Here is a 25,466-nt window from a genome sequence, read left to right as displayed (position 1 = left end):
GAATCAATTCAGTATCCTGTCGTGATGATGGTGGTGATTCCCAGCCCAGTCGCCCTGCCCGGCTGGAGAACATTCCTGAAAACACATTTGCTTGGTTGGATTTTCAATGGTATAGCATTGCACAAGGCCTCTGCACAATGGAAGACTTTATCAATGCGCACACACACACACACACACACACACACACACGCGCACACACACACACACACACACACACATATGCATGCACGCGCCTGCGCGTTTGGTAGTTTTAAGCTCTTATGTTCCCCACAAGTGGCGTGTCCTCACTCATTACACTGCAAGGTATCTCAACATGAGACTAAACAAAATCCAATTGGAGAAATGACACAATTTGGGCCACCTGGGTTGTGTGGTTCCCACCCAGACTGGAGTCCCGCAGGGCTACTGATCAGGTGCAGGATACTCGCTGTTTCTCCAGTGCTTTTTCAACAATTTAAAAAAACATTTTTGGGGGGGGGAGCGGCGGATTTGTCTCGTGTGTGTTGCTCCGATGACACTGACACGAGTGGCTCTTCAGAGCCTCAAGGCCGCGACTGTAACATCTACCTGTCGATAAAAGCTTTTCATTCACATTCTGAAAGGCTGGAGCAGTTTTACGTTGTGAAAGTATTCTGAAAGATGTTATTCTTCGAGTTTTATCCCTTCACCTCGGTTTTTGACTCCCTCCTTCAACTCTTCTCATTATTTTATAATCCTCCACGTGTTGTCCTAGTCAGGATGTTGAAATGTGAACATTTACACATCATTAGCACTCATCTCTGATTACTTGCCGCAGCTCCTGATCATGCTGATTAAAATCCACACCACTACTGATGCTTCAAGAAGTACATTTTATAAGAACGTAAAAAAAATTAAAACGGCAAACCCTGTCTCTTGTGTTTATCACTCACGGGTGATATATTCATGCTATATGTATTTACTTTGCTGAGGAGTAAAATATTAACTGCGCCCCCAGGGTCAGGCCGGCTGTCGATGGAGAATACAAGCATTAAGGAATCAGTGAGCCAGTAATTATGTATAGGTTCATCTCAGTTTTCAATTAAAAACATCTATATTTATTTAACATTCAACATTATCCCTCTTTTTTACCCCAGCTTGGCTTCATTCATGATGCAGGTCACAGGATGCAGTGGCACAGCCTCCTCCATTTCTCCCTCTTGATCTTGTAAACATTCACGCCTAAACGCACTTTAACCTGACATCCAGAACAATTCGTCAATATTAGCTATCACTTCACATTCCTAAATAATAAAAGACAAATTAAAATTGTTCCTTCTTTAAGATACATTTGTTATATAAGATTATTTGATTTTCTACGTTTTCTCAGAAAGATAAAATACATGTTATTAAAGTGGGGGTGTTGGAATTAAGACCCTCTTTTTTCCCAGATTATGTTGTATTTATTTTCTGAATGCCACCTTTTTTGAGCCCAAAACCTAAAATGTAGTCATGCATGAAAGTGAAAGCATCCATAAATATAATAATTTTTTGCCTTTTCTGCATTTAATCTTCTAATTCAATTAACAATCACAACACATCTTCAGAATGATTATTCCATCCCTAAGCCCCGCAGAAGCTCATCTTTGTACAGAGTTCTGCAAATTCCATAATATTCAGAGTTTACTTCCAGAGTCTTCCCTTTTCACTATCAAATTCTGCAACTCTGCCAGTGTTTGACTGTCAGCGACATCTCAGGGTTCTGCAGTCCTTTTATAATCACTCGTCAGTCTAATTAGTCTCATCTGCTCAGTCCCTCGTAGATTCCTGGAAATATGAATAGATGGGAATGACCACAGGGGACTTTTAATTCCTGTGTTTAGTTGCTCTGGTTCTGTCCTTGGAATGGCGATGCAGAATAGGAATCCCAGACGGGTACAAGGAGACTTGAAGACATGTGAACCCCCTGTTTTAACTGAACCTCTCTGGCTGCCAGTCAAATTCAGGATGGATTTTCTGTTGTTCTCTATTAAAGCTCTTAATGGCCTGGCACCTCGACGCCTCAATGGGCTCCTAATCCCGCACATGCCAGATTGTAACCTGAGGTCCTCTCGCATTGCTTTCCTGGTGGTTTCCTTTTTCTTTTTTTTCTATACTTTTATTCAGGGGGATTCACTGATAGTAATGCTCAGTCAGTAGAACCTCAGTTTGATCTGCTGCCGCTGAGCAGCTCTGCTGGAGAAGGCGGGGTTAAGAGTCTTGCTCAGGGGCACCTCAGTGGCGGTTGTGAGGGTGGGCCAAGTGCTGCTTCTTCTCTTAACTCAGCCGCATTTCTCCTGCTGGGCCAGGGATTGAACTGGCCCTCACCTTTAGGCCACAATGTCTGACGGCAACAAATTGGTGCAGTGTATTTAACACTTTTGTTCTATTCAGTTCTTGTATCTTTATTGCCTGATTTTTTTTGGGGGGGGGGAATTTGTGTATTGTTCTGATGTTCTTCTTCTTAGATATTTCAACTTCATTTTGAATCACATTTTCAATTTTATGTGCACAAGCTGTATGTAGGGAGGAAGGCACTATTCACGTCAGGTTCCTGGCTGTTACTATTCCCCCTATGTCAGAAGTGTTCAAGCTCCAAAGTCAGATTCAAGAAAACACAACACCAAATCTGTTTTCATTTCTGTCTACACTGCTATTTCCTATCAACAGTTAAGACACAAATTAATAAATTGGCATGTCCATAAAGAAATTTGTGGGAAAAAGAATGGCAGAGAAAGATGCTTGGAAGTCCTACTTAGAGCATCCAGACTGGGAGTCTAGAGCTGATGTTTTCCTGCGGTTTTTCAGACTTCCTACTCTACGGTCCCTCCTGCGACCGTCTGTATGTCCTGAAGGCCTGAGTCCATCCATCTGAACCGCCTCAGAAGGTCAATCCAGGCACTTGAATAAGAAATAATGTGCTCCTTAAAGTGGGACGGCCATAATATTAGTCAAAGGTTAAGATAGTAACCACATTCATACATCACCCACACTGCTGAAGCTCTGGGGTAGTTTGTCAGAGAACCCCTTCTGGGATGATAGCGAGCCACTGTGCATACCATATGTGGCTAATGATCAAGATGGCTGCAGCACACTAATGGGAAAAGTGAGGTGTGAGAGAGTAGGGTCGCTCTCATGGGTGTTAATTAGAGATCAGCCTGTTTCTACCTCCTGATACTCAAAATGTACGGCAGCTCTTTTATATGTTGGGGATGAGACCTGGAGAGTTTGAGAAATGAGATGGAAATTAGAGGAACGAATCTTCAGTAGTGGCCTCATGATTTGACGGTGAATCACCTGTCAACATTTCAACGTGCATTCAAGTTATCGCATCCTAAAAAGCCGAACACTTAAGCTGAATACAAGCTGAGAAATCTGAACTCTGTATGCGGGCAGCGCTCTCAAAAATCAGACTGCTACTGGGAGCAATCGCAGAATCACTTCCGGTGTCGTGATCTTGCCTTCAAAATAAAAGCAGCGCTGCTTCGCTATCATGGTTTCATCAGAGCTGGCACGGACCAGCCTGCTGAGACCCTTCCCTGTCTCACAAGCTCAGGAGTTGAGCTTTGCTGTTACAAATGGGTCCCCTTCTCTCTGGAACCGCTGGGACAGGGCTGAGTGAGCCCTTGATTTGACAGATATACTCCTTCAGCCAGTTCACCCAAGAAAACATATGACATCATCGCATGACAAAACCAGTCAGAAGAATGAAAAAAGGGTCTTTTCTGCCCTTGATACTCCACTCGTGCGCCCTCCTGTTCTCGTTTACTGCTGTGAGTCCATTTTTGCAGTAATTGCACGTACAGCTATTTATTTGAGGAACTTTACAACTAGTTGCTTCGAGAGGAAACATTTTCAAACGTTCTGAGTTGCCGTTGGCATCATCAGCTGTGAAATCTGGAGCGGTTGGAACCCCGTTGTGTTCAGTCCCGTAACTTTCTGATTTCTCACAGTGGCTTGGGATCAGTTCGGGCCCAGTTGTTGCTGGGGGGGCTCAACTTGTGAGCTTGCAAGATACAGATGGTCTCGCCAGGCTGGCTGTGACTTGGCCCTCTGCTTTTATTTGCTGTGTTCAGTTGACCCCCTAGAATGCCATGAATACCCGCGCATCCATGCTTGTTTTTTCTCTTCCATCCCGTCATCTCTGCTCACTCGTTGCTGCGTTGATGGACCTGCGAGCAGGATTTATAAACTTGGACATGAAGGATTTTCGGTTTCGAGCAATAAAGTTAATCAATAGTTTCATGTAACTTTCCAGCCGGTATGTTTTTTAAGACGACTTATTCATTGATAAATGCCTCTGACATGTCGAATAGGAAAAACTTGTCATTCAAATTTTTATTCAATACAAGTATATCTGTGTTGTTACACCTTCTTCCCTCAAAGGCTCTAATCAAAACCACTGCCTGTCTTCACATGCACTTTCAATAAAATGACACTTAAATGTAAAATGTCGACGCAATTAAGCAGTGCACACAGAAGTGACAGAAACCGGCTTTTTGCTGTAATGTTGTCATGATTTGACTGGAGTGTTTGCAGCATGAGGAGGATCAGATTCAGGCGCGCTCCCGACCGCTGTCTGTGGGCCGTATATAGACCAGCATGCCAAACATCTCCTCATGTAATCCCGCTCCTCTATTAGGTGTCACGTATGATGAATTGTCGGCTCCAAGGTTGTATCCTCTCCACAATTAGTGTGAATTCATTCAGTGTTTCCCTCAGGAAATTTTTCAGCCACCCTCTCGGGCCTTTTCTCCAAAAAGGCAATATCAATCATGATGAGGCTGGCTGATTGAATGAGGAGGGGGAAAAAAAACAGCCTCACCTCTCCTATAGTAGCTAAATGATTGGAAACACAGTACCTGTGGCACATTGTTCCTCCAATACCAACTGTTCCTTGGGCTCTAGTTGGGAGCACCTTGGGAGATAGAAAAGATGAAGGTGTAAGGAATATTTCCGTAGGTCATCCAGCGCGAGCTGGTGCCCTCGCCTCCAAAGTCTGAATATCTGTCAGTGGCGGTGGCAAGGAGGAGATGAGAAAATCCTGGAGCAAAGGGGACGCACACTTCATCTAACTTTTACAACCACTGTGTTTCCACTCAACCTCCCATCTGCTGATCACTTTCCAGGCAAATCTGGGCCAGCTTGTCCTCACTCAGCACCTACACCATTCACTGCACTGTGCAGATCAGAAGATTGAGTTTACCCTCGCAATACACCCTCAGTTCTGGCTGAGAACCGCAGGGATGAGGGTCTCCTGTAGGCCAGCCTGACGGTCAGCATCGCCATGGGTTCAACCCTCCAAGCATGATGACGTTTAACGTCCACGACAACCTTTGTAGCCTAGCCATGAGTTGGCAAACACAGTTTTGAAGACTCATAAAAGCCTGCGAAATTCATTTGTATTTCATGCCAATGAACAAAACATTAAAGTACCTCAAGATTTGTGAACCATAGATTTTATTTCAAGTACTCAACTGAAAATCAAGTCAGAAAACCCTCCGACTTTCAGGCGAGGCAACAGGAAGTTGAACATTGCTAACTTATTCATGGGGTCAGGGAATCAATGCTGTGTGACTGTATGAGGATAATGACGGGTGAACATCATTGTGGTGGTAGGTGTGTGTTACCATAGTTACCATGCTCACCCTGCTCAGTCACTGCAGGCTGACAGCTGGAGGTACAGGAACATAATAACTGGAGAGGCTGAGGTGAAGAAAGGGTGAGAAGTACACTCGGATGATGACATTCATGAAGGACAGTGTGTTTATATTAAGCTTAATGTCCAATCGAAATATGCAGTGCTGTACTTTCTAAGTGCTTAAATGATGGAATCATTTGAGGCCCAAGCATTCAAAGCTGCGGTTAATTGTACCAAGCAGTGCCGTTCATCGCCCTCTCTCTTTCTAAGGCGCCTGTAAACAGGTGTAATCACCCAAAATAGGACCGTATGGGGAAAAAACAAAAGCACTGTATTGGTGTAGGCGTGTTGCTATAGGTATTAGCGAGGAAGGTGAAATCAGTCATTCCACTCTGAGGCACACATCTGTCAGTTGCACACCGAATCACTGCTCAGCGGGAAAGTAGAAGGATTTCAGGGGCATGATAAATTACAGGAATCAGAACTGATTTTTAAAATGCTAAGTCCTTCATCGTTTCTACAATACATGAACCTCAGCACCTCCAGGGATAGTTGGGGTTCAACATCTGTGGCACCTTCTCTGGTGCCCTGCTCTGAAAAGTTTGGGAACCTCTGCTCTAGAATGTGATCATTGCAGTAATGCTTGTAAATTATTAGAACTACAATAAATATGCGCACAAATGACAACATCATATTTTATTGGCTAATGATGATGAAAAGCTCAGACTGTGCTTTCAGTTTGGCTTCTCTGAAATAAATGAGGAGGCCGGTATTTAGCAAAATTAATGCTCCAAAGGATAAATGATTCAAGTTAGTTGTCCTCAGATTTGTCTTGAGGTAATACTCAATTAAAATAAAACAACAACAACAAAAAACTGCAGGTCTTAATGTACTGGTTACAATAGAAAAAAGGATCAACATCCCTGGAGAAATTGGCAAAGTAAAGTCCGTGGTGTGTGCCAAGTTCTTGCTTATAATGAATTCCTGAACTTGGAAAGTTCCGTTGGGTCAAAGTGACTCTGGTCCTGAGTTAGACTCATTAAGACCTATTAGCAGTCCTGTCATGCAGTAATGACCCACCAAATGAAGGCCCCTGCCCCTTTTAGGGCCCAACACTCAAGATTCAGGAGCATTAATGAAAAGGCGTTTTCTTACTGTGGTCAGGGATGAATTGGTTGTCAGGAGTATTTATGTGTGAGGGTATGAATGACTGTTACTTTTAATCTACTCAGTAAATTGACAGAGCCGGTCATAAACTGACTTTATCGTTCCATGTGACTTAATGCCTCTACTTCACTGCATTCAGCTGGCAATTGTCCCACCTTTTATTGAAATGCACTTCTAACAACCTGTTGATTTTATCTGAACAGATTGTAACGATGAGAAAGTACATTTTCCACTAAGTATCCATTTGAAATTTTGGAAGTATTTTAGGACTTGGAGCGAGACATCAGAGGAATAAGTCAAACTGAATCAGTTTTCACTTGAAAGAACTTAAGTTGACAGTTTAGGTTGCTGGAGGTAAAAGTAAAGATCGAGTGCATCTCTCAGATGAGTGGTAGATGTGGAGCTGGGAGTGAGAGTCGACACGAGAGCTCTGCTGAGGGAGAGCTAGCAAAGGCTGTCAGCTCTGATACCAGTCTCTCAGGAGAAGCTGAGCCATTGAAAGGCACTCCAATTACACTAACATCATCTACAGTATCTCTAAGCCTGCAAACCTGCCTTGTGTTGTATTAGGAATAAGTTTGAGACAGCCATGCAAGCCCAGTTCTACCTGCATGCAGAAGGCATGAATGAAAAAGTCTGTCGAGGGAGATGGAGGCCTGCTCGCTGATAACGAGGGCGTCTTGCTGGAATTGATTTAGAGAGCCGGACGCTCATATCAGCATGCAGGAGGAGGGGCGGTGTTGGAGGAAGTCTTCACATCCTTTACTTATCCCAGTACTAATAGTTCTCTGGCCAAGTGAATTTCTGGAGCTGAGAATGCTCGGTGGTTGTATATATACTCAGGAAAATGGGCTGAAACTCACGTACTAAAGGCAGGAAACAGGAAACTGAAGCCTGAGTACGGTAGCATAGGAATGAATCCTAAAACCTGGAAGTAAGTTCGCATTGTTCAGCGTCCATTACCCTCGTCTCAAAGTCGTTGGCTTTTTCATTTAAAGGTTCATAAAAAATTTGCAGTCTGTAAATTCTGCACACAGAATTTCTAGACTCGTTTAGGCATTTGTTAAAAGAAGAAGCTCAAAGCTAGCTGTGGTGTGGCTTAAACGTAGCGCAGCGTTGGCGTCGTGCCTCCAACAATTGACTTTACCCTTAAATATCACAAAAATGAGTCCTATCAGCAAGAGATGCTTTGTTTTTCTCTTTCAACTCCACACTGCAGGTTGCCTCAACAGCCTGGCATCGGCAGCGTCAGTGTCAAAGTGTTGCTTGGCGATATCAGCAGATGTAGAGGAATGCATTTGAACCTCTCTGATGAGATGGAGATGAGGAGGACTCGGGTCTTGGAATGCTTGAACCTGGCGGAGTGACTCAACAGCAGCAGCACTCTGTGGAGCAGTTGAACAACAACGCAGCATTAAAGGAATGTTCGCATTTGCACACAGACACTTGGACACAACCCTCTTCGTCATTTTTGGTCTGATGGGGCGGTTGATGCCGAACTGTGCTAATGAGTAAATGCCAATGAAATGTTTGATCAGTGACGAAAATGATAAACAGAGTTATGAAATTAGAAAGTCTTTATTTGAAAGGGACACTGCCTGTTAATGAACATCAGCATAAGTACATTTGTAAACATGCCAGAGTTTGCAGACGTGCCGATTTCCATCTGCAGTCCCTCGGCACATCGCTGGCTATGAAAGACCGTAAGTTTGACAATGCCTTTGTCTTCTCTTTGTCTACACTGGGATTGATAGCTGCATCTCCAGCTAGATTCCGCTGGAGGGTGAGGATGATGAGGATGAGGACGACGACTGTCTGGAATACAATATTCTTCATTCTGTATCTGATATTACCTGTGGAGAGGAAGCAAGGCTGATGAGCGAAGAGACATCCTCCTCCTCTCTGATAGCTCTAATGATTCTTTCAGATTTCTCAGTCTCCGGGCACATTAAAGTGAGAGTGTTCTTTACTGTGACACTCAACCACCGGGGCTTTCACCGCTTCTTTTTTCTTTCCTCTTTCTGCCAACCATCAACCTCATATCCTCCAATTTAGCCATCAGAGTGTTGGCTTTTTCATCTCCAATAGTGTGCAAAAGAGGTTGGCTTCCCCTTTCAATCTCTTTTCTTTTCCCGCAGTCTCATTATTTTGTTAAGACAAAGAAGTTCCCTTTCCTCCTAAAACCTGTTTGAATTCAACTGCTGAAGGAAATTAAATTTTGGCCAGAAACCTATAAGCTGGAAGAACAAAGACGGGGATTTGCATGGAGTGCGGGGGAAATGGGAGATGAGATTCCCAGTTGCTTTGCTGATCTGGTTATTGAATTGGTAATAAAGTTATGAAAATTAACCCTTTTTTTGGGTTGTTTTTTTTTTTACAGAAGTCTGGAAAACTTTCAGTCAAGCAAAGCCATCTTCCCAGATGTGTTTGTCATAGAAATACTTGTGATAGAGATATTCACTATTATCTGTTTACTCATTAAATGATAACAAGAATTTTGGCAGATTAATTAATCCATTGAATGAGCGTTTTCCACTGCAGGTCTCGGCAGACTCTGCACCTGATCAACCCAGAGCGCATCAACACGTTTCTGTTTCCGATTAAAATTCAATAAAGAAGCTGTCTGTGGTGCTGGAGGGTCACTGAGTTCTGGTCTGTTGACGACCACACGGTTTTTGTTCTGTCTTTGGTAGCGAAGGGAGAGGAAAATTTTGTTTCAGCAATTTTTTTTTAACGTTAATCTGCTTTTATACGCTATTTAAGTTCTAAACTGTGGGAGGCTGAGGCTGTTGCAGCGCTGATCCAGTGCATCTGACAATGCATCCTTTTTAGATGTTTTCGTTCAATAAAAAGTCTGGCTACTTATTGATGAGCTAGATTTTGTATTGTAGTGGAATTGAGTCTGTCTGGCTCCTTCTGTTCACAGCAGCATTGTTGCTGATGCGTAGAACAGAAGCATTTATTTCCCGTTCATTCATTGTTCTCTGGGCAAAGTATTCAAACTTGGCTAAAGATGTTTTCACACCTGCCTGCCTGCCTCAGCTGAGCTTAACTGCCTCCTCTGTGTGGTTTATTTGAGCAGGTATGAAGCAGCGGCCCATGTTTGGTGGAAACGGGATCTGACCTGAACCAGATCCACAACTGCCAGGTGAACTCGCAGGTTTGAGGCTTGTTTTGCATGTTCAGATGCAGCAGAGCGTGTAAACCGCGGAAAAAAAACGTGAAGTAGGAATGAGGGGATGAGTTTGTTGCCTGCTTGCTCAGCAGACACACCTGACCAGTAAGCAAAGTGGATGTCTTCACATGGTTCGCCATGACAGACTTTGGTTTCCAAGGGAACCAAACCAGAATGCAGATGCCTCACCTGATCATCTTCAAGCTCTCCGTGATAAGTGAGCTTGTGGCAGCGGTCGCAGAGCAGACGTCAGGGAAAAGGAGTGTCAGCACTCATCAGTCTGATGCTCATATTAATTTACAACATTAACAGGAGCCTTAATAGACAAACGGCAGCCCCAACTGTGACCAGCTACTGCTGCAGCTGCTGTCTTTGGTCGCTGTGAGGGATGGATGAGAAAAAGTGTGTGCAGAAGGACACGTCATTTCTACGACACAGTTTGAAATCCTGGACATCTGTCCGCGTTGCAAGGCCCTCAACCGAAAATGCCGTGCGTGAGTCTGATTGAACAACATTTCTGAGTGATTCAGCATCAACAGAAAACCCCTGAAATAGCAGTGACCTTGAACTATCCAGTAGGCAACAGTAATTGTGGTGAATCAAAGCATATTAAGTGCAGAGCTGGAAGGCATGATCGTGGCAAGGAACAATCAAACACATTCGTCAAAGGCATTTCCCCGTCTTCAGACTAGCCGGTGTCACACAGCTTTAGTGGGACACGAGGAGCGACTAACCAGGACACGCCATGGATGATTCTGCCGCATTTGAACTCTCCAGCTTCCTCTGCAAGTTTGATAGCAGTCTGAGTGTGTCACAGGTATCAGACCTCATGAAAATCACATTATTTTTTTCCTTTTGATTACTAGTCATAAACCATTGAGGGTTAAGGTGATAAATTATGAGATAAGAGAGATGCATGACTGTAGCTGCTGTAAATTCTGTGATTTATAGTCTCTATTACGTGATGCCCCAGTTTTTATGCCTCTGTGCTGGCAACAGCCGTGGACCGAAGGTGCTACGTGACCAGGTTGTCTGTACATCCGTAACGCCGTATCTCTGGCACACCTCAAGGAAATCGCCTCAGATATGCTGTGAATGATCACTGGGTTAGTTAGCTTGGTCATCTTTGACAAAGATTAACCAATAAAGAAAAAAGTCACCTCAAATGTTCATGGAATCTCAGGAAGACTTTATGGAAACGTCTTCCAATATTCTACAAGCACATCCTGAGCCATTCTGCTCGCTGTATTGTTAACATACGAGTTCAGTCGTTAATTCAATTACTCTGAGAATACAGGTCAAAGAACCATCTCACTGATTACATGCCTTTCTCACAATTTTCTAGAAATATGGAGATATTACATTCGCCAGATTACTTCGTCAAACTAATAAATGCATCTTGCTCCTCCACTGCGGGGTTTTGACCTCTGGGATTAAGCCACAGCATCTCGGAATTTGAATACAGTTGCAAACTCTCACAAACAGAATGCCTTTTTCAGTGGGCGGGCGCAGGGACAGACCTCTCCCACAGCCAACAGTTGGACTGCTTGTGTAGCATGAAAAGCACAGGTGTAACGACTCACATTAGCCATGGTATTGTTGCTTTTACAATTCCCATACGGCCAGCTCCTGAGTCAGCATGGACAACATGAAAGCCAACCACCTGCACACGGGAATGGAACGCTGCCATGATTCATGTTATTAATTACGCCTGTGCCTTTCCAGGCATTTGTGGTGAAAATGATGGCAGCAGCATCAGGAAAGGCTCTGCGGTTTGAAAAACACCTTTTTCATAGCACCACAAACCAGGGCACAGGCCTGGGCTTTTGTAATACCCACCTACCGGTGCAGGTGTTGTGCTGAATGGGTCCATTTCAGCAGCAGCGACTTTGAAAAGTGTGAGGCGATATCAGCAATAATACATGAAGCCAGGCACAGGAAAACTCCTCAGGAGACCCGCTTCAAAAAGCAAGTGAACTGAAATTTTCTAACAGGAAAATTATGATCCCAACCAAACGTCGACACTGGAATGAGTTTTTGAAGTCATCCAAGAACGTGTGAGTCTCTGACCTGTCATGAAAATATGCGTAAAGATTACATACCCACAGCTTAAGAAAATCCTGAAGCAGGAATGGGAGAAAATCCCCTGATTCGGATGTGCCAAGATGTTGCAGATGTGTCCTCACTCGATGTGCCGGCTGTATGCACCTCACCTTGAAGGACTGAACCCACTCAGGAGATTAGATTCCTATTAGAACCCCATTCATCTTCATTTCCACTGAGGCTGCAGCTGCACACAATAAAGAAATCATGTTCTTTGCCTTCAGGCTCCACATTGTGGTTTTTTTTTTTAAGTTGAGATTCTTGATTAAATAATTAAGTGTTGAAATCCTCTTTCATGTTTGAAAGCTGTATTTACCGAAGGCTTGATGGACTCAGTGTGTGATCTTCTCATTAAGCGAGCATGATTATGCCTCTCTTTAGGGCTTTCAACTCAACCACTCTTGTAATGCTTCTCTAATAACACTTGTCAGCAAAAAGGGAAGCTGACTCTGCCTCGGAAGCAGCGACAGTTAATCCAATGCCAGCTGCCTTTGTGAAACAGTTTAGCACCATTGATGCTAAACTGGGAAAAGAAAAAAAAAAACTCAAAACAATTTATATGATTCCCTTTAAAAGATTTCTTTAACATAATAGCTGCCACACTCCTTGCAGCCCCTCTTCAAACTCATGTTTCAATCTGAAGTCTATTTGATGTGTACAAATAACAAACCTGCCCTTTAGTAGCCATCAGGTACAATTTGAGCATCTTCAGGAAACAAAAAATGAAAGCAGTGGATCCAATAATCCTGTACTGAGTCTTCTGATGGCTCTGATCATCACAGTTAGAGCCCGGCCCCACGCTGGAGGCTAATTCCAGCCAAGGCCGCTTTGTCAACAGCCATTACCTCCTTTGTACTGGCTGTCTGATGATTTTCTCTCTGGACTTTCTACCTGGCCGTGTGTGTTTCTTTCTGAGGTGGGAAGGTTGCTGTTCTCTGGGAATACAAAGATTTGCTGTTGGACTTTGATCTCTTGTGCTGTTGTGGTGTGGAAACGGTCCACTGGCCTTTTGTTGAGGCATCCAGGCCAATGTGGGAGTGCACTGTGAACCGACAGAACCCGCCGACTTATAAAACTGCACCAGAGATTCTCAGCCAAAGGGGAGTCGCAGCTTGAGGGAGATGCAGTGATGGTCTGGTTCCTTCTGAAGGTGTGCAACCTCGAGGCCGACCCTTTTGAGAGGAACGCCCCCTATGTTTGTCACTCACTCGTTTCTAGGATCGCTATTTCTGTCTATTTGTAAAATTTTAATGTCGTTTTACCGCTTCACTTCTAGGTGGCGCTGTAAAGGTTTACACAGCTGATGCTGGAGCAGAGCCTTGCAGCAGCAGCCTCAGGCGGCAGCCAAGGTTTAACTTTTAATCGTAGTTTCCCAACAAAAACCACAGAGCTTAAAATGGCTACTTAGACTCCGCTGGAATACAATAAAAAATGATTTGACATAATCACGATTTCTACTTTGATTTGTTCATCATTACATAAAATCTATTCTGAATGAAAACTGCAATCTCTCTTACCAATGAGGGCCATTAGAGGCTCCAGCTTTTATACAGCAGGGCTCTGAAAATAAAAGAGGGCTGCAAGTGATTTGTCGATACAGCAACTGCCTCTAAATTAAGTTTGTCTTTCTTTCCTTTCGGGGAAGAGAGGTATTTCTCCACTGACAAGATCCAATAAGAGCAAAGAGAAGCCTCTGTAACTCATCTCTTGCTCTTTGAGCTGAAGAAGGAGGAAAACTGATGGATAAAAGTATAAACTGATAAGGGAGACAGACGGACAGGCCGAAATTGACTTGAGTGACCTTCGTAACTCGCTTTCAACTGTTCCTTCGATAGTCCTCTTTAATCCATAGCCATGCAGTAAATTATGATCCGACCTGATGTTTCAGTCCCAACAAACAGGAAGCAACGTCTTAAAGTTATGTTACAGCCAAAAATCTTGAAGACAGACTGGCTGCAGAGATTGTTCATGAAAAGGTCTGTGCGTCCTCTAGTGCTTTAGCCAGGAAGTCAGACAGGTATTCATTTGGGTCACGTGAGACACAGAGAGCTCTTCAGATGTCAGGAGAAGGTCTTTAGAAGCTCGTCTCTGTAGGACACCAACTAGCATGGACTCGACCTCAGAGGTAACACATGGAACCAAAGGAAAGACATCGCTCATGCGGGAGGAAGAAAACTGGTGAACCTGCAGCTGAAATGGGGAGGCGGCAGCAAAGTGACAGATGTGAAAGTCTTTAACAATGCATCAGTGCCGTGACACTTGAACAAGGTAGATTTCCCTTGTTTCCTATAAGATCCGGCGGGAGAGTGCGCCAGCAGTCTCGGGAAGTCTGACTTATCAAGCGTAACAACACAACTTCATTGTAGAAGTGGAATTTTTCCCACTGGCAAACGTCAGTGATGCTCCTTAGCCAGCGAGCGGTGAGACATAGGGACGTCGGACCGCCTGCAGCTACCACTCAGCCCAGATATTGGAGTGCAGCTACCTTGGAAAAACTGTACCAAGGGAGTTGCACTCCAGTTTCGTTGCCTGCTGTACAATGACAATAAAGGCTTTTGAGTTGAAATGAGCAGTTGTGACATGTAACAAACCGCCGTCTGCTCCTGACACTCAACCTGATGTTTGAATCCTTCGCCTTCCACCACACTTACTGGTGGCGTATAGGTCAAGCTGGGTTGTGATATTTGGTGATTCAACCGCGGACGCATCGTGTACTAGTACTACTACTACTACTTCTTTCTGGATGAAGTGGTCCCACACAGAGTTTTCTTTAGTTTATCTCATTTTGTCAAAAATAAAGCGTGTCTCCAAATAAATCCATCATCTAGCGTCTTCCTGCGCTGTGAAGGTCAAACAACGCAGGGGCAGCAAGCCAAAGAATGCCTCTGCATTGCTTTCTTTGGAGGGACATTTTGAGGAGGTGATATGTGGTTTGGAAATGGTTTTCTCAGTGAGTTTCGCAACAAATTGGTTTTATTAAAGATTTTATCTGGAGGCCAGTGTGTAATTCTGTGTGGGTTTATGTGTTTGTGAGTAATGTTCCTCCATATATCAACATATGTTCAGTCACACATTTTGGCTTTGATTCAAAGCCGCTGCTGCGTCGCTGAGGTTGATGAAACGTGATGGGCCCTGCAGCGTCTTTAACACAAACGGTTTTGGAAAATGTAATTCCTTTTCATAAACAACATTGCCTGAGATTGAATCAGCCACTGTTCTGTGGCGAAACTGGGGAGGGAGAAGGCACGGGGTGATGAAAGGAAATAGAGGGGAGGAGAAGAGAGGAGTTACAGGAATGAGAAGAAAAAGGTGGATTAAAAAAAGACTTGGAAATGAAGATGGATAGGAATGAAAGCCTGTTTCTGTCAGTCAAAGAAAAACAACAACAGCTTGTTAATAAGAAAAAATCCCACGAGGAGTCAAATTCAAAATGATGATGTGAAAACTCGAAATAATTGATTTAAATACGTCAAAATTATGACATTGAAGTTGACGTTATGAGACACAAACTCGCAATTAGTCAATAAAAGTCGAAATCATGAGACGAGAAGTCATCATTTTGAGATGAAAGGCGATGTAAAGTCAGAAGTACAATGAGCAGAAAGCAGCGGGTGATGTCACATGAAGGAGTCACTGGAGGAGTGTGGAGACTTCAGAATGGCTCCTGTGCTGTCAGGGAGAAGTCTTCCTGGCGCAGTAACCTGCCGCACTGTGAAGGTTAAACCCACTGCAATCCAGTCCATCGAGCACCTAATGACAACATGACAGTTTACAAGTTAAAGAAACCTTGACTTGAGTGTAATTATAAGCCTAATGATGTGAGCTGGCAGGGCTTGTCGTCCTCCGCCGCCGTCTCTCCTGCTCTTTGTCTCATCTTTTCTGTCTCCTTCCTTGTCTCCTCTGGATTGACCAGGGAGAAACCTCCGTGCTCAACAGCTGCTGGTTTGGAAAAAAATGTGGCTGCTAATTATGTTTGTGCACCCAGACAAGAAGGTCTGGCTGATTGACCCGTCTGGACATGAGAGCAGTAGGAATGACATTTCTGGAAGAAAACAGGAGCTGGAGTTCCTGCCACCGTCACCTCTCAGAGGTCTTTGTTCATGTCCTGCACGAATAGGTCACAGAAACATGCGAGCCATGTGACCTGCGCCAGCGACCTTTAGAACACGCTCCGTGATGAACTGGATGCGTGTGTTTTCATGTGTCTACATGTGAATCCGAACACTCCGAGCCTGAACCGCAGCGATCAGCAGAAACGCTGCTCCTCTGCTGGCTTCCAACTGGTAGCGATCCAAGAAGAGGAGCTCGGCTCGATTGAAGGCTGGGCAGTTAAACTCAGCTTGAATAAGGCTGACATTTAAAACCTCTCACTGACTCGATCCTGCTGATGTCGATTAATTTGATGATCCGTACCTTCCTGAGTGCGTGTGTTCGTGAATCACCTTTTAGATGGCATTATTTAAAGTGATTTATTTTTGTTTGCTTCGTCCCTCCATCAGTCCAAAACCACGATCTAATATCAAACAAAGCAAACAAAAAAAGCCCTAAAAATCCTGATGTTTAAGAGCACCTTTGATATTTTATTATGTAATTGTTGCAATTCTTGTTTTAATTTATGGTGATATTATTTTGAGGCTGTAGTTTGACTGCACCTACCTCGCTAACGGGAGCAGGAAGTTGTGGCTAATTTCCCCCTCTTCCCCAGCAGCTCATGTATTGAGCCTTTATTGTGGCAGTTTTACAGCTGCTGTTTTTCTCTAAAAGGGTTCTGGTTCATCCTTCCTGCTCCAAACTGCTATTTCTGAGCCCCCTGCTTAGGACGCTATTGTGTCCCTGTGTTGGCTTCTTTTTGTAAAAGTGATGGATTGTAGTGGTGTTGGAGGGAAAAATCTTCAGGGGGAAAAAAGAACAACCCTTTCATCAGGAAATGTTGCTGTAAATACATGATGGATGGGCCTGTTGTTGGACTTCACTATTCATTACACTTGGGTCTGTTTACATTTAGGCTAATATCTTGTCCGTGCTCGGTGTTCCAGCTCAAACATGCTGCACGTAAGCAGATCCTGTTTACACACACACACACACACACACACACACTGAGGAGTAAATCCCTCCTCCCCTGAAACCAGTTTTACCTGGACCCCCATGTCATTTGTATGAAGGACGGTGTTTGTCACATGCAACCTGCTCAACATCTGTAGCTGTTACCTGCAGTTGTTGCCCCACCAGGTGCTCCCTCCCGGGGAATCGTCAGGTCTCTCTAAACCAAATGAATAGAAAGAGCGGTTGTAGACGTGCTATTTATAGCTGTGATTTGTCGTTAGTTAAATTAAACTGAGTTGATTTTAGCCCGGGTGAAATCCTACTTCTCCGAGTCTGACAAACAAACCTTGATGGTGCGGTTCTGGCTGGGGATCGATCGGGCGTGTGGCCTGGCGCTCGGCGCTTGTGCTCCAGGTGGAGTCTCCAATGTTGTATTTAACCCAGATGTTGCAGTGTGCACAGTCACAACCAACCCAGGAAACTACTGCCTCCTGGAAACTAGAGCATTGCTCTCAAACTAGAACTAAAAAATAAAATCCCAAGTCGAGTTCCTTCCAGGACATATATGACTGGATACCATCTCTGTGGGTTGATTCGTCAACGAGATCAGAATCAGCTCAGAGGGTCTTTTTTTTTTTTGTTTAAATAAACACAAACCTTCATTTTGACATCTTCGGGTAGAGATAAAGACCTTGCTGCCTTCTGTCTTGTGTGGATCAGAACCTCAGTTATTTCTCTTTTTACCTTCCTCTTTTACTTGGAGAACAGCGAAGGCTGCACTCAAAATAAGTGACTTAATTGCATTTTGGGTGCACCCACAGGAGGCGCACCCGAACGGAGACATTTGGTATGATGACCTCAGTTCTTTTGTGAGCGGTTTCTGTGCTCGTGAAAGCTCCCTCGTCTAGCGAGATGTTGCGTTTGGGGAAAAGTCCAACGGTATAAATTGGCAGCAGTGAAAAATAAATATAAATCCTGGAGTGCAGCAGTGGTACAGTTGCTGATTGCATGTGTTGATTCCCTGATAGGACGCGCACGTAGACGCAGAATCATATCGCTGCTGCTGGAGCTGCTGCTGCTGCTGCTGTTGTGTTGGGGGAGATGAGAGCACCATTAAGTGTGAGAGCGAGGTGGTGGTTGATGTGGTGCAATGATGGGTCCGTAGCAGACTGGAATAGACAGACTTATTAGAGATAAGTGCTTTCTGTTATTATGCTGCATGTACTTAGCCAGTCAAACCCTGTGTGGAATCTGTTAAATTGCTGCTGTAATCATCTCTGTGGAGGTCAATCATGCCGCCTATCAGGCGTCGCTACGTTTAGCATTAGCGGCGGCTGCACCGTCAACACTGGCAACACATTACTACGTTCTTATGACCGCTCATAACTCTCACACGCTTCAGACATGAAAACAATGACAGCACTGAGGCTGGGCCATTTGAGCTGTGGTTGAAAGTATCAACAGATCGTTGACTACACTAATTGGCTGTTTTCCCAATCATTCATGTTCTTTTGTAAGAAAAATAAACCACGTTTCCTTCTCTGTAGATTGTGCCACTGAACTTCATCATTCTGCAAACAAACTTTGTTCTTTACATTAAGTTTTTTTTTTTTCCCCACAATGCATTGGCTTTTGCTTCATTTCACCCTGAGCATATTTCTTGATAGGGGAAGGAATTATTTTATGTTCCCTCTTTTCAGAAGCAGGTGATGTTTTGTTCCCCCCAAGGCCATTTTTAATCTACTGTACATGGAAGCTGTTGCAGTCGTTGCTAGGAGAAGCTAACCCCCCCCCCCCCCATTCTTCAATGAGAAAAAAAATGTTTTTTGAGAGATGCTACTTTGATCTGTGCAGCTTTGAAAAACATGTGGGTGGCGATTCAGAAACTAATTTGATTTCATTTCAATAATTTTCCATCTGTGCTTCTTCCTCCACCGCTGAGGTGACGTCTGTCTGTCAGCAGGATCACACAGAAATGCAGAGGCCGGTTTTCACCAAACTTTGACGAGAGGTGTCAAATGAACCCCTTTAGTCGGAGCGCCACCGGGTGCCAACAGGAACTGACCCTTTATTTTCTTTTTTACACCGTGATGTCTTCCTCCCAGTGAGGACAACTTGCCGATGGGTTACTGTGAAGACTTTTAGCTGTTGCCATGGTGACATGGCCAATATTGATATTTCGCCCGTAGCAGAGGAAACTGAAGTAACTGGACTCCTCATGGTCAGGTCTTTTCCATACTTGGCACTTTTGAGAGTCCTGGTCCGAACACATCTACAGGCTCAGTTTCAGTCATAGCACCACCTAGTGGTTACAGGAAGAAAGCGCGATGTATTAAACATCACAGTCTTCACCTGATGTACAGAAACATCATGTGTAGCGAGGGTGTTTGTTCTCTAGCGCCACCTAGCAGAGTCAGGAAAGGATATTGGCACCAGAGTGCAGCACTTGTCCGCTCCTTTGGCTAAGTCCAAGCATGACCAGGTTTCACCTCCCTCTTGTTGTATGGAACAGCCGCGCACTTGGACGGGGCACCGGGTTCGGCTCACCTCGGTGGTGGTGGCTGGTTTCTTTCAGCCCTTGTTCAGATTTTGGTTCATACGGGAACCTTAAAAGTCCAAAAATTGTCCCAGAAGTAGTGGGGAAAAAAATCTTCATGGTACCTTATACACTCGTCCAGGACTTCAGCTGCATAAAGGCTCAGTGCTTACAGTGGAGTTTGTGTCACACACACACACACACACACACACACACACACACACACACACCCATGAATAAGAAGCATTGCAACATAGTTTGGTTGTGATTTCAAGGTAAAAGTACTGCGTTGTATGGTTCTCTCACCCACCTACCTGCATATGAACAATGCCAAGAATATTGACTTTAGAGAACCAGCAGTCATACAGGGAATCATTGCTGTAACCAACAGTTATTTCATGTTATATTTTCCTTTTTCCTTTTACTGCTTAATTCATTTTTCAGGCTCTCAAATGGTTGTCGCCACGTACAGTTTTTCAAAATACCGTTAGGGAAATATTTCTCCCCAATTTATATGTCACAATAGCCCCAACAAGTCAGTTTTGATGGGATTTCATTTTTTTTATTTCATCAGTGGATTCTTATTCTTGGTATCTCCTACATAGCTTGTGCGTGTAAATGTAATCCTGTCTTCATCTCTTCCCTTTGTTACTTGCTCACAGTCGCAAAAACCGAGGATTTCCATTGTTGATTCAAACCCAGAGTGACAGTTGTTGCTCTCCCTTTCATGTGGAGTCTGTCTTCCCCAAGGGAGAGGCAACTGAATTAGACAAAACAAAGTCAATATTCGGTGCGTCCAGTGTGACACTTAATAGAAGTGAACAAAAGATGTTTGCTAACAGAGAAGGTGACAGACAGCTACAATCGCAGGAATGGTGACAGTTTGATTGATCGGAACGTCAGGCGGGGAAAACGGGACAGTTGGAGTTCAACAGAGCATCCACGTTCCAATTTGATTCAGAATCGACTGAATACAGTCCTGCAAGTGATAAAGGCAGGCAGACGTTTCCTTTCTAGCAGCTGCGTAGGAAGCAAGTGTTGCCAGAAACCCCAAGAAACAGCACAAGGTCACTTTTGAATGTTTGAAGGACTTGAACACTGTGGCTCTACTGGTTACACAAGTGCAGTCCGTTCAGCGTTGGAGCCGGCGTTGAGTCAGGAATACTGCCTCACTAAACTTTCGGTCTAAATTTCCTTTTTTCTTCTTCTGTAGTTTCCCATCAACATGCGCGCTCTGGTCCATCACATCTCTAAAGCTTCACGGAAACAGCAAACACATAGAAAACTCTTCATTTCACAAAGATGTTTGAGGGTTTTTTTTGCTACCTTTTTATGAAAGAATGAACAAATTCTTCTCTTGATGGTATTTTGTCACATAGTTCATTTGCTTCCAACCAAAGCCCCCCCTCCCTCCCACACACACAGTGGGTTTTTAAATTATTGTAGCAATTAAATAGAAATGAAACTATAGCCCCCCACACACACACACACACAGAAATGTGCCATCTATAGGTTTTTATTAAGTCCTTCAGATTGTGACAGCGTAAAATGTCCCACTGAGTGCAGCGTAGTGGTATCAGCTCAACAGTGCTCCTGGAGGATGAAGGAAGACGTGTCATCAGGGATGTGCAGCACGTCTTCATGTCCCTCCCCATGAATGTGAGCGCAGGATTCCCACACTAACATACACACCTCTGAATAGGCTGTTAATGTGGTGCCGCTCCACCACTCCCAAGCCCTTTGCACTGTTGCCTCATTCACCCGTTCACACTGACGGCGGAGGCTGCCATGGCGTCCTCTCCGAGCCGCTTTTAATGCCTGCTGGATACTTGACACGCAAACAGGCTGCAGTGTGTCTGCGCTGAAGCTCTGACGGCGGTTTCCTGCTGCAGTGCTTACAGCTCCATTAGATGCAGAGGAATCTGTCTCAGGCTGATCTATGGTGTATAAATCGGCAGTGACAAGAACATGTTTTGCCCATTCAGCAGGGCTGTTGGTCGTGTTTGTGTGACAAATGCGTTCATCATTAGTGTGAAATATTGAATTGGAGTAGCTGGGAATTTGCGCTGTCTTACAATGTGGAGCTGCAGCTATCGATTCTTGCAGCAATCGAGTTTTGTTAAACCAGAAACATCACAACTGTACTTGATTTGTGTACAGGCCTGGCTGGCGCCACGCACACCACTGCACTGTTCTGCTAATCTGCTGCATGCTAATTAGCTGTTAGCTGCCATGCAGAAGAGTCATCTGGGCTGCAAGTGGGCGTAGTCCTACAATGAAATGTGCTTAACAGCCGGTGTCTCTCGGGCCGTGTTGTTTCAGGTTACGCACTTCGCCAGCGTGCTCGCGTTATCTGATGATCGGGCTTTTGTGAGGCAGCTGAGGAGATCACGCATGACATTTACATTTTTTTAGCCTTTTGTTTGTCACTGTAACGTGTTATTATAGCAACTTATTACACCACATCAGACTCTCTTGTTTACATTTGGTTCCTCATGACATCACATGAGAGATGGCGTGAGGCGGTGCACCGCTCCCTCCAGCATGATTCTCTCAACAAGGTCCTGTTATTGGCAGCCCACAGTGTGTGTCGTCTGCCCAGTTTCAGTCTTCACGTGTCGCCAAAATTGATCCGCCTTCATCTGAATAATTAACTTGAATGATCAAATGTTTGCCTGGTTCCGCTCCGATGATCTACAGCGTTTCCATCATTTTCTCGGGCCTCTCCCGTCCTGCTCTTTGCTCTCTCTGGGCAATTTGTAATCCCACGTCGTGTCATGTATCCGTAACGCACTGCTGTACTACATTTGTACGACATTCATCCAGTTGCGACACGGGGGCCACTGAGCAGTGCGTAGTTATAAAGATGAAATGAAGCTTCGGCGGGAATGCTTTGCATCGCTGCTGTTGTGTAATTGGGTTTCTTGAGGAATGGTTTCAGCTTTGGCATTCTAACGCTCCTGAGGAGATGAGTTATAGCAGTTATATTCCTAAGTGGTGGACCTGCTCTGCTTGTGTCCTGGTAGAAAACTCTATTGAGAATGGAACACCGTGACTGCGCTCAGGCTTTTACTTTTCTTTTTTCTCAGGGCATTGATTGACGTGATGTGAAAGTTTTTCAGAGTCCCAGCGGCTGACCCCAGCACACGGGATTGTTCTTTCACCCGGGAACCACTTTCATGATTCTATCATTTTTATGCTCTAATGGTTTAGAAGGTCGCTCATCCTTGGTTTATTTCAATCTCAGCCAATTTCTGACCCATTCAAAACTACTGCAGCTTTACAAAGAACAACATTGTCCCTGGTCATCTCTTGACTTTAAATACTCCTCCTCTAAAAATGAAATCTATCCTGGTTTAAGGATGGAAGGTTTACAAGATGGTCCCTTTGGTAATGTCTTCTGAACACTTGTCTTGTTATCCTGATTCTGTCCTTTAATGGAATCATTTTTTTTCTGTCTGCAGACATGACTCACCCATCTGATAATTATTTTAGGGGATGTAACAATGTCACTGTCAATTTCAAGCTTTAAAAAAAGAAGAAGTCTCATCTCATACCCGTCTCCTCTCTGCAGTATGAGTTCAAGGTGAAGAACATCAAGAAGAAGAAGGTCCACATCGTGGTGTCGGTGGAAGGCGTGAAGGTCACCTTGAGGAAAAAGAAAAAAGTGAGTAACCTTTCTTTGGTTGTGTAGTTTCATTTCAAATGAAGTCAAGTGTCACTCAGAACAGGAAAAAAAAAAACCTGTCCTGACATCTAAACTCTTCATCAGCTGCATCTTTTTTGATCAAAGGCGTCGCGCCTCCGTCATTTTCAGACTGCGCAACTGGATTTTACAACTTGTTGCATCAGCGCAACAAGCAAACATGCCTCCCCCCATTACTTCATTTGATCATCGTTTTATATCATGTGTAATGATTAAAGACAGCAACAAGCCTGTTTAGCGCTTTAATCCTTGATGCACTGCTCCAAAATCCAGGCAATGCCACAACAGTCAATACCTGCATATCGTTCTATCCTGATGAGGTTTTGGTTTACGTTGATTGGGCTTAATACATTTTTATGTTGTATTAAACTGTGTACTTTGCCATTAATTTCAGTTAAAAATCTAATAAATCTTAAAAAAAAAATAAAAGAATTCCACCGTATTCATGCAGTTAAGGTCAGTCTTAGTTACTCATGTTAGGGTTGTAATCTCTGCCTGAAATCTTGCACAGATATTTTATTTCCATGCAGGACGAATCTCACCTGGGATTTCTAGTCGTTTGTGATAAGAGCTGAGTTGGTCTGATCTGAATCACGTCGTATGTTTCATGTTCAGAATTTGAAAGTATAAATCCACTGTGAATTATCTGCAGTATTTCATCAAACACAGAGCTTAAGTGGTAGTGTTTGTCCCATGTGAATCATTATCTCTGCGATTGGGAGGTCAGACTCGGCAGTTGCCTGACGCGGCTCCTCTCCCAGCTGTCAGCCACATCTGCCGCGGCGGGCCCGTCTGCGGGGTCACAAGCAATCGGCATCTCCTGATCCAATTCTTCCGGAACTGACTCCTCCAGCAGTTTGTGAGAAGCTGCTGCTGCATTCTCCAATTTAAAAATCACACTTCAGAAGTGAAGGCAGCAATCTCCTGTCCTTCTCCCCAGAGATGGACTCCTCGACAGTGAGCCGGCCAGTGGAGAGCAGCTGCATCACAGCGTGTGATTTAGCAGTGGGGTGTTTTACTTGTGTGGTCGCTCCTTATTGTGCAGCCCTTGTTTGTCACAGCTCTGGTTCATTTCCTCTCGGCTGTTGGTGGCTGCAGGTGATCCATGTCCGAATTAAAGTGCAGACAGGTGAGAGGACAAAGGGCCTCTGGGAGAAGAGAAGGGGTGTGTGTTTACAGGTGTGTTGAAGCTGACAGTTGGAGTCCGCAGGGACAAAGTGGAGTTGACTTCAGTCTTAGAGGACTGAAACTGAGGCCTGGGTCTAACGCGCATCCTGAGTCATCAGATGACAAGTGCTCGTCTCTAACTGAAGGTTTTAAGAAGTAGTTCTGTCCATCCTCCTATGCTAGCATTTCATGTTGAGTCATCTGAACCGTGTTTATCATCCGATAATATGATTTTCCTACTGCACACACGCACGTAAAAACCCGGTGCACTCAGTTCAAAAACCAATTGAACCCAGTCCTCCTGTAATGAATGTGATATCTTCTGGTGCACCAAGTTCAATATTCAGACCTCAGTCAGTGCATGAACTGAAGAAAAAAAGAAGTGAAAGTTGTCAGAGTCGTATCTTGGGCCTCTGAAGTGCTGTGTCTTCGCCAACTGGACTGTTTCCTTGAAGACGTTCTCCCCTCATCCAAGACGCTTCTTCAGTTCTGCGTCACTGGTGGTGGTAATAACTTGTGTAACTCTGCGAGGGGGTGACCCTCCACAGAGCTGCCGTGGCTGTTGCAGTAACTTGGAACTGAAGAAGCGTCTGGACTGAGAGGTGCAACATCTCCAAGGAAACCGAAACGGTCCAGCTGACTCCGACACAAACTCTGCTCCCATTGCAGACATAAGCCAGATGTTAGCGGAGGTAAACCTGTTTCTTTGGCCGATGGGAAAGGGCCTAAGAAAACAGACGATAAACCTTCATCTTATGTTTAAAGAGTTGCCTTTTTGGAGATCCGTTATATCTCCAGAGCTGAGCTTTTTCCTGAATCATCAGTCTGCTTGTTTACCGGCAGACCAAACTGACTGACAACTGATTGCTGTGAAAAGGTCAGAATGGGGAAGTTTTCAAGGTTTTCCATCTGCAGTGCATCTGAAGTATAA

General features: G+C 44.3%; 1 protein-coding gene across 3 annotated transcripts in view; it reads left to right on the top strand.

Annotated features, from left to right (window-relative positions):
* The window catches only part of LOC147249447 (carboxyl-terminal PDZ ligand of neuronal nitric oxide synthase protein-like), a 147,526-nt gene that overhangs the window by 26,858 nt on the left and 95,202 nt on the right, over nt 1-25,466 (top strand). For all 3 annotated transcript variants that reach the window (XM_086223494.1, XM_086223491.1, XM_086223492.1), the window contains one exon: nt 23,237-23,329. Coding sequence is in view for 2 of the 3 variants with exons in the window: in XM_086223491.1 (XP_086079617.1) it covers nt 23,237-23,329 (93 nt within the window). In the remaining variant the exon portion in view is untranslated. The remainder of the gene's footprint in view (nt 1-23,236; nt 23,330-25,466) is intronic.

Source organism: Aulostomus chinensis, chromosome 14, assembly GCF_037954235.1.
Source record: "Aulostomus chinensis isolate RoL2024-O1b breed Wild chromosome 14, RoL_Achi_v1.0, whole genome shotgun sequence".
Classification (NCBI taxonomy): Eukaryota; Metazoa; Chordata; class Actinopteri; order Syngnathiformes; family Aulostomidae; genus Aulostomus; species Aulostomus chinensis.
The sequence above is the reverse complement of the archived record's forward strand: the minus strand, read 5'-3'. Positions and strand labels throughout refer to the sequence as shown.